General features: G+C 72.7%; 2 protein-coding genes across 2 annotated transcripts in view; both read right to left on the minus strand.

Annotated features, from left to right (window-relative positions):
* Positions 1 to 1157: 1157 nt before the first annotated feature.
* On the minus strand, positions 1158 to 1887 carry AURANDRAFT_59085 (hypothetical protein; the record flags this gene model as incomplete). Its single annotated transcript, XM_009039454.1, has 2 exons — positions 1158 to 1483; positions 1545 to 1887. 2 exons carry the CDS (start codon positions 1885 to 1887, stop codon positions 1158 to 1160), a joined length of 669 nt encoding a protein of 222 aa, XP_009037702.1.
* A 5607-nt stretch (positions 1888 to 7494) lies between these two features.
* The window catches only part of AURANDRAFT_64759 (hypothetical protein), a gene marked incomplete at both ends in the record, with an annotated part of 2712 nt that continues 1850 nt past the window's right edge, over positions 7495 to 8356 (minus strand). Inside the window, one exon of the mRNA XM_009039453.1 lies at positions 7495 to 8346. Coding sequence (XP_009037701.1) covers positions 7495 to 8346 — 852 coding nt within the window. The remainder of the gene's footprint in view (positions 8347 to 8356) is intronic.

Below are 8356 nucleotides of genomic sequence, written 5' to 3' on the forward strand. Positions count from 1 at the left end.
CCGCCGGCCGCGCGCGCGGGGCCCCCGGGGGAAGCCGGTGACGGGCGACAGGCGCCGACGGCTGCGGCGCGGCCGCGGGCACGCGGCGGGACGGCCCGAAACGGGTCCGCGCCGCCGCGGCCCGCCGCGCGTCGCCGTGTTTGCCGTCGGCTGGAACCCGGCGCCCGCGTCCGTCGCCCCGGTCGCCGTCGACGACAAACGCTTCAGCAGAGGTTCGCCGAGCGTCCGTCGCACGAAACAGCGGTCCCGGCGCGTTCTCTCGTGGGTCAGGGGCGAATAAAGACGCCGGCGAGACCATCTTGAGTCGACGAGCTGCAGAGCGAGGCGTCGCTGATTGCCGATCGGCTCGCTGCTCGCTAGGGCAAATAGCCTAGGCCTGTGGCAGCTCGCTCTCGAGGCGCGCGAGCGCCGCGTGCAGCCCGTCGAGCGCCCGTGTGAAGCCGCGCGAGCGCCGCGTGCAGCCGCGCAGTTGCCAGAGAGACGTAAAACAAGCACCAGAACCAGAGTTCCGCACATCACCAGCGTCCAGCACCGAAAAACTCACCCACGTGGACGGTCGTGCGCGCCCGCTGCCCATCGGGCCGCGCACAACATATTTACCCGTGGAAGATAGTGCGTGATCGTACTGGGTGGCCGGGGACGCCGTGCAAAACGTCGGCCGACCGTCTCGGTTTCCCGTTAAAACTCGCGCGACATCATCGCAGGCGACCGCGCGGCGCCGCGGCGAAGGCGAGGCGAAGGCGAGCGGCCGCGCGGCGGGCTCTCTCGTGTGTTCCCTGTGAAGAACTTTACTCTATACCTCGCGCAGGGGTACCGATGGGCCGCAATGCCCATGTGAGTTGAATTTCATGCATGTTTACTAGGTCCGAGGGGTCTCCGGGGGGTCTCGATCGTCCGTCCTTCGCCGCGACGCCGACATGACACGCACTCGACCGCAGGCCCAAGCATCCGGCGGCGGCGAGAAGCGGCCACACGGCTTGACGCGCTGCGACCTGGCGCGCGCGTCCGTCCGAGAACGCGCCGGCGTCCGCGACAGCCCCGTCGGGCTCGTAGCGACGTAAAAGACGATCACCCTCGTAGAGACGTACAACCCCAAAAAGAAGGACGACAGAGGTTACTCTGCTCGCGGCTCGCTGGACGACCAGGGCGCGACGTCCTCACTTGGACGCGGCGTCGTAGCGGGCGCCGACGTCGGCCCAGTTCGCGAGGCCCCAGATGGCGGAGACGTAGTCGGGCCGGACGTTCTTGTAGTCGAGGTAGTACGCGTGCTCCCAGACGTCGATGCCGAAGAGGGGCACGAGCCCGGTCGTCGCCTCGAGGGGGTCCTGGTTCGGGCACGTCGCGAGCGCGAGCTTGCCCGTGGCCTTGTTGTAGCCGAGCCAGCCCCAGCCGCTGCCCTGGACGCCGACGGTCATGGCCGAGAGCTTCGTCTTCATCGCGTCGACGCCGCCGAACTCCGCGTCGATCGCCGCGGCGAGCGCGCCTGCGGGGAACGACGGTTTCGCGGGAGCGCGCGCGCGCGAAACGACGCCGCGCGCGCGGACCCGTCGGCGGCGCGCCGCCGCCCTCGGAGGGCGGCGCGAGGTTCTCCCAGAAGATGGAGTGGTTGAGGTGGCCGCCGCCGTTGAACTTGATCGCGCCCTGCGCCGCGACGATGGCCGTGACGTCGCCCGCGGCCGTCGCCTGCTCGAGCGTCTCGACGGCCGCGTTGAGGTTCGTCACGTAGGTGTTGTGGTGCTTGCTGTGGTGGATCTCCATGATCTGGCCGCTGATGACGGGCTCGAGGGCGCCGTAGTCGTAGGACAGCGCCGGCAGCGTGAACTTCGTGCGCGCGCCGGAGCGCAGCGCGACGGCGCGCGCGGTGCTGCGCGGGCGGCGGGCGGGCATCGATGGGCGGCGCGCCGCGCGCGACATCGCGCGCTGCCACGCGCGCGGAGGGCGGGCAGCGATGGGCGGCGGGGGCGGCGCGCGCGGGCGCACCGGAGGGCCAGCATCGTGTCCTGTTTCGCAGCAGCCACTGAGTGGCTTACGCCTTGGCTTCCGTCTGCCGCTGGCGAGGCGCGATGGCCGCGGCAGCCGCGTCGGCCGCGTCGCGCCGACTTTTCGGGCGCTCTCCGGAGCTCCAAACGACGGAGGCGACAGTTCCTTGGGGGCGCGGCGGACAGAGCGCGCGCGCGCGCGCGCCGGCCACCGCGCGCGGCGTGGTGCCGCAGCCCCGGCAGCTGGCGCCTCCCACGACACACGTCGCAACAAACTAAGAGCCCCCCCCCCCCTGGGCAAGAGAAGCGCACCCACTCCTCGGCGCCCAAGATTCACGAAAAGGAGACAGCGATGGAAGATTCCTCTTTCTTCAATGGTGCCGCAAGTCGCGAGTTTCGCGCGCGTGGAATGACCCGACCCAGCGGGTCGGCCGAGCTTTTGTCAACTAAGACCTCTGGTTTTATCCAAGCAGAAAACTCGGGCCTGGCGTTCGTGTGGTGCGGAGACGCCGAAGCCCCAAACAGCACGATCGTGGAGCCTTCGTGGCTCGATCATCCTTGAAGGCGTGGACAGCACAATCTGAGCGTGCTCTGAAGAGCGAGGTAGCCTGTTCTTCCGCTGCACGCCCCCGCGACGCGCGTCGAACGGCGTGCATACGGTCCGCAGGAGCCGCGCACGCGCACCAAAGTCGCCGCGGAACGCGCGCGCGCGTCGTCGCTTGCCATCGTCCACCCGGTGGTTCTCGGGTGCAACGCAAGGTGCCGCGGCATGAAGATGCGGGAGATGAACGACTGGAAGATCAGCAACGACACGCTCAAGCTCGGCGTCGAGCTCGGCCGCGGCTCCTTCGGCATCGTCATGCGCGCCGCCGGCGTCCCGCGCGCGCGCGCCGCCGCCGCCGCGAGAGCGCCTCGAACCCCGCGCGCAGGGCCGCCGAGTGGCGACACACGCCCGTGGCGCTGAAGATCCTCTTCGCCGACGCCCAGGCGGAGGACAAGGTGCTTTTTGAGAAGGAGGTGCGCATGATGGCGACGCTCCACCAGCGCGGCGCCGCGCGATTCGTCCTTTTCCCTCGTTTTCGAATCCCCGACGCCCGCCCCCGCGCAGCCCGAACATCGTCCAGTTCCTCGGCTACGCGCGGACGCCCGCCCTGACGCTCGTCATCGAGCTCTTCCCCGAGGGGAGCGTCGAGCGCTTCGTGCCGCGGGAGAAGCCCGGGCAGAAGACGAGCCTCCGGATCTGCATCGACATGGCGCTGGCCATCGAGTACCTCCACAGCCGGCAGCCGTCGATCGTCATCCACCGGGACATCAAGCCCGCGAACTTCCTGCTGACGGCGAGCCTGCGCGTGAAGCTCGGCGACTTTGGCATCGCGCGGTCGAAGGCGGGCAAGCCGCTCAAGGACGCGCACCAGTCGGCCGAGTCGCTCACGTCCATGCTCGACAGCTCCATGCACGGCGTGAGCTCCTGCGGGTCGCTCCACGACGCCGCCGTCGCCGACGCCGAGGTGCCCCCCGGCGACGACCTCACGTCCAACTGCGGCACGGTCCGGTTCATGGCGCCCGAGGTCGCCGCGACGGACGGCTCGAAGACGCAAAAGTACAACGCGTCCGCGGACGTCTTCAGCCTGGCCATGGTCTACTACTTCGTCTGGGAGCGCGTGCTGCCGGGCATCCCGGAGTGCGGCAAGCCGTCGCTGCACCTCGGCGCGCTCAACGCGGGCAAGCGGCCGCTCTTCCATAAGACGCCGAAGCCCATCCGCGACCTCATCAACACGATGTGGCAGTACGACGCCGAGGAGCGGCCCTCCGCCGGGGGCGTCCTCGACTTCCTCTACTCCATCAAGCACAAGCCGTCCTTCGGCGGCGGCGTCCTCAAGGTCGTCCCGCCGCCCGCGGCCGGCGCCGTCGCGTCGCCGCGGTCGCCGCCGCCGCCGCCGGGCCGCTAGCCGCGCGTCGTAAGCAGCCGGCCCGAGCGGTCGTCGCCGGCGCGGGAGGCGCGTCGATCGAGGCGCCGTGCCGGGCGACCGCCCCCCCCCCGGTCGTCCCCCGCGGGCGCTCGACCCCGCGCGTTACCAGGTGACCTCCTCGTGGACGACGAGGGCCGGGTCCAGGGGCCGCTGCTGGAGGTTGACGGCCTCCTCGGTCTCGTTGATGATGGCGTAGAGGCGGCTGAGGTCGTTGTGCGTGACCTCGGAGACCTTGTTGGCCTCGTCCGGGGGCCACTGCATGGACCAGGGGAAGGCCCTGTGGCGCCGCGCCTCCGGGGGCAGGATCTGGGGCGGCAGGTCCTCGGAGAAGCGCATGGCCCGGCGCTGCGGCGGCAGGTCCGACGCCTCGTTCTGCCGCCGGTCGTTCGCGGCCTTGCGCCGCCGCGCGTCGCCGAGCGCGAGGAGGATGGACCCGCTGTCGCCGACGTCGACGTCGTCCTCGAGCGCGTCCTTGGCCGCCGCGCCGGGCTTGCGCGCGACCTTGCGCTGCCTCGCGACCTCGAGCGGGTTCCGCGCGGCGGCCTGCTCGCGCGCGCCCGTGAGCTTGCCGTAGGTCCGCAGCTCGGCGAGCTCCTCGTTGATCTTGGCGATGAGCGCGGCGCCGCCCGCGGCGACGGGCGGCCGCTCGCGCTGCGTGTGGAGCACGCACGAGTTCGTCGCCGCGCGCCGCAGCGTCCGCTCGTCGAGGCCGTCGGCCGCGCAGGCCAGGGCCGCCGCCGTGCGCCGCCGCTCCGTGCCCGACCCGTAGATCGCCGCGAGCGCGCCGCCGGGGGGCGGCGCCCGGCCGCCCGCGGACAGGGACCAGGACGCGGAGCCCGTCGACGCGGCCGACGACGCGGGCCGGCTCCCGTCGCGGCTCCGCTGGACCTCGCGCTGCCGCGCGATGGCGCGCTGGCGCGCGAGGCGCCGCTCCTCGCGCCGCTTCGCCGCCGCGCGCTCCTCGACGCGCTCGAGCGCGCGCGCGCGCTCCTGCTCCTCCTCGGACACCTTGTCGCGGACCTCCGTGAAGCCCGCGTCGGCCGCGGACGCGGACCGCAGCAGGTACCGGTCCAGGGGCACCTGGAGGGGCAGGTGCTCGGACGCGTGGCGGCTCTTGTTGAACTTGAGCTGCTGCGCCTCCGCGCCGCCGATGGACAGGCCCCGGTGCCGCGTGGCGGAGACCTTGCGGTCGCCCGCGCCGTAGTGGTTCGGCGTCGGCGCGAGGAGGCTCCCGTCGTCGAAGCGGCGCCGCATGGCCGCGAGCGCGTCCTCGTCCTTGGCCCGGAGCTGGCCGCAGCAGAGCGTGCGCCGCACGGCGTCGTAGGACCAGAACGGCGTGCCGTAGGCGCGGATCTTCTGCGACGTCGCGAGCTGCTTGTGGCAGATGTCGAGCGCCGTGTTCTCGATGACGCGCGCCGCGGAGATGGTCTCCCGCAGGTCCCGCGGCGCCGTGGCGCCGTCGGCCGTCGTCCGCCGCATCCACGCGTCCCAGAGCTGGTAGAACTCGTCGACCTTCTGCTCCGCGGCGACCGCGGGCCAGAGCTTGAGGAGCTGGAAGATCTCCGCGCGGTCCGGGTTCCGCCGCTTGAAGCGCGCCTTGAGGCCGAAGGGGTGGTCCGGCGACGGCGCCGTCTTGGCGCCGTAGACCCAGTCGCTCGCCGTGTCCGCCTTGACCTGGTCCGTGGAGATGGAGAAGGGCGTCTCGCGGTCCACGTCCGCGCTGTCGCGGTCCGCGCCGTACTGGAGCAGCGCGCGCACGGCGAGCACGGGCCCCCGGCGCACGGCCTCGTGAAGCGCCGTGGACCGGTCCTGGCGCGGCGCGTTCGCGTCCGCGCCGTGCGCTAAAAGGAGCGCTAAAAGCGCGACCGTCGTCCGCTCGTGGCCCGCCGCGCGGTCGCGGGCGTCGTCGTCCTTCTGCGTGAGCCGGTCCGCCGCGTGGGAGTTGCGCCAGAAGGCCCAGCACGACAGGAGCGCCGTGTCGCCGAGCGCGTTCCGCGTGTTCGCGTTCGCGCCGTAGCGGAGGAGCAGCCGGAGCATGTCGACGTCGCCGCGGCGCGTCGCGACGTGGACGGCGACGCCCGGCGCCGCGCCGGCGACGGGCTCGGGCTGGTCGATGCGGTCGTAGCCGCCCTTGAACATCTTCTCCATGCCGAAGAGGTCGCGGCCGCGGACGTAGCCCCACCACTTGCGGTCGTCGGCCGCGGCGCCCAGCACCTCCATGGCGTTCGCCGCGGCCTCGGCGGCCTTGGCCGCGTCGCTCAGCCCCGCCAGCGCGCCCTCGTCCTCGAACTCGCCGTCGCCGACGACGACGCGGTCGTCCTTGGCGCGCCGCTCGCGCTCGAACGCCTCCTCGGCCTCCGTCGCGCGCCGCGACTGGCCCGACGCCTCGAACTGGATCGCCGCGACCTCGTCGTCGATGTCGTCGATGACGCCGCCGATGCGGTCCAGCGTCGAGCCCACGCGCTTCTGGATCTGGGCCTTGAGCTCGAACGTCGCGTGCGACACGCGGCCGCGCACGTTCGCGCCGTGCCGCTCCTCGATGTCCTCGATGCGGCCCCGGATCGACGCGAGGCGGTCGGACCAGGCCCGCTCGCGCCGGTCGTCGGCGGCGACGGCCGTGCCGGGGATGGGGTTCTCGCTCTTGATGATGTGCTTGTGGTACTTGCCCAAAAAGTCCACGAGGCCCCACTGCTCCTCCTTGACCTCGCGCTTCGTCGCCTCCACCCGGCCCTCCATGACGTTGAACGTCGACGCCGCCATGGCGGTGCTTCTTTCTCGCCGCCCCGAGAGGGCTGGCGCGGCCCAATGCCTCTCACGGGCTGCCCATGTCTCCGCCGCGCTGGGAGAGCCAAGATATAAAAGTCGATGGTGACCACCTTGCCTCAGCGTCTTGCCAGTCACGGTGATCACGGCTTTTGGCCTGGTTATTGTGTCTCGCCGTGCGCCGCGCCCGCTGCCTCACCGCTATCCGCCGCCGCGCCGTGCCCGCTGCCTCGGTCCCGCCATGTCGTCGGGCTTTGGCGCCTTCGGCGGCGAGGGCCGCTGCTACAAGTACTGGATGTCCTTCAAGCAATGCATGGCCGAGACCGACGACAAGGTCCTCTGCGTCCCCGCGCGCCGCCGCGTCCGCCGCGGGAGCGCGCGCGGGGCCGCCGCGCGCGAAAACGCACCCGCGGCCGCGGCGGCGAACGGACGCGCGGACCGTCGCGTGCCGGCCGCGCGCGCCGCCGACCGCGTCGGGCCGCCGCGCCGACCGCGTCGGGCCGCGCGCCGCCGCGACCGCCGCGACCGCCGCCGACCGCGCGCCCGCCGCCTCGACCGCCGCCCTCGCGCGCCGCGACCCTCGGCCCGCGCCGCAGGCCAAGGAGGACTACATCGAGTGCCTCCACCACAAGAAGGAGTTCACGCGCCTCAACGCCATCGAGGAGCAGAAGCGCCTCAACGCGGAGAGGGGGGGCGGCGGCCACTGACGCGGCGGCGGCCCGGGCCTCGGGTCGCCCGAGGTCGATCTGGGCCTGGGCTTTATTAAACCTTACCGCGGAGCGCTAGAGGATCCCCTTGAGCTGGTCGAGGATGGGCTTGATCTCCGGGTCGTTGGCGTACTTGTTCACGGCGCCGGGCCCGTTGGCCATGACGTCCTGGACCGCGGCCATGACCTTGGGGTTCTGCGCGGCCTGCTGGATCGTCGCCATGAGCTTCGGGTCGCCCATGGCCTTCTGGAGGAGGCCCTGGAGGCCGGCCATGCCGCCGCCGCCGCCGCCGCCGCCGCCGCCGCCCATGCCGCCCATCATGTTGAAGAGGGAGCCGATGTCGAAGCCGCCGCCGCCGCCGCCGCCGCCGCCGCCGAAGGGCGAGCCGCCGGCCGCGCCGCCGAAGGGCGAGCCGCCGGCCGCGCCGCCGAAGGGCGAGCCGCCGCCGCCGAAGGGCGAGCCGCCGCCGAAGGGCGAGCCGCCGCCGCCGTCGGCCGCGCCGCCGGCGCCGTCGCCCGCGCGCGGCATCTTCGTCGTCTTGAGCTCGATGACGTCCGGGTCGAAGACGCGCTCCTCGTCGTCGCCGCCGCCCGGCGTCGCGCCCGCGGCGACCGCGGCGACGTACGCGGCGACAAGCTCCGACTTCTCGAGCATGCCGAGCGTCGACACGCCCATGCCCTTGAGCTCGGCCTGGAGCTGGGACACGCGCATCTTCGCCGCCGCCGCCGCCGAATCGTCGCCGCCGCCGCCGTCTCTCGGGCCGCTCGCGGCGGCCGCCGGCGCGGCCGCGGCGGCCGGCGCGGCCGCGGCGTCGGGCGCCGCGGCGGTCTTGCCCTCGCCGACGGCCTGCGCGTAGGCGGCGACGAGCTCCGTCTTCTCGAGCATGCCGAGCGTCGACACGCCCATGGCCTTGAGCTCGGCCTGGAGCTGCGACGCG

Source organism: Aureococcus anophagefferens (assembly GCF_000186865.1).
Source record: "Aureococcus anophagefferens unplaced genomic scaffold AURANscaffold_11, whole genome shotgun sequence".
Classification (NCBI taxonomy): Eukaryota; class Pelagophyceae; order Pelagomonadales; family Pelagomonadaceae; genus Aureococcus; species Aureococcus anophagefferens.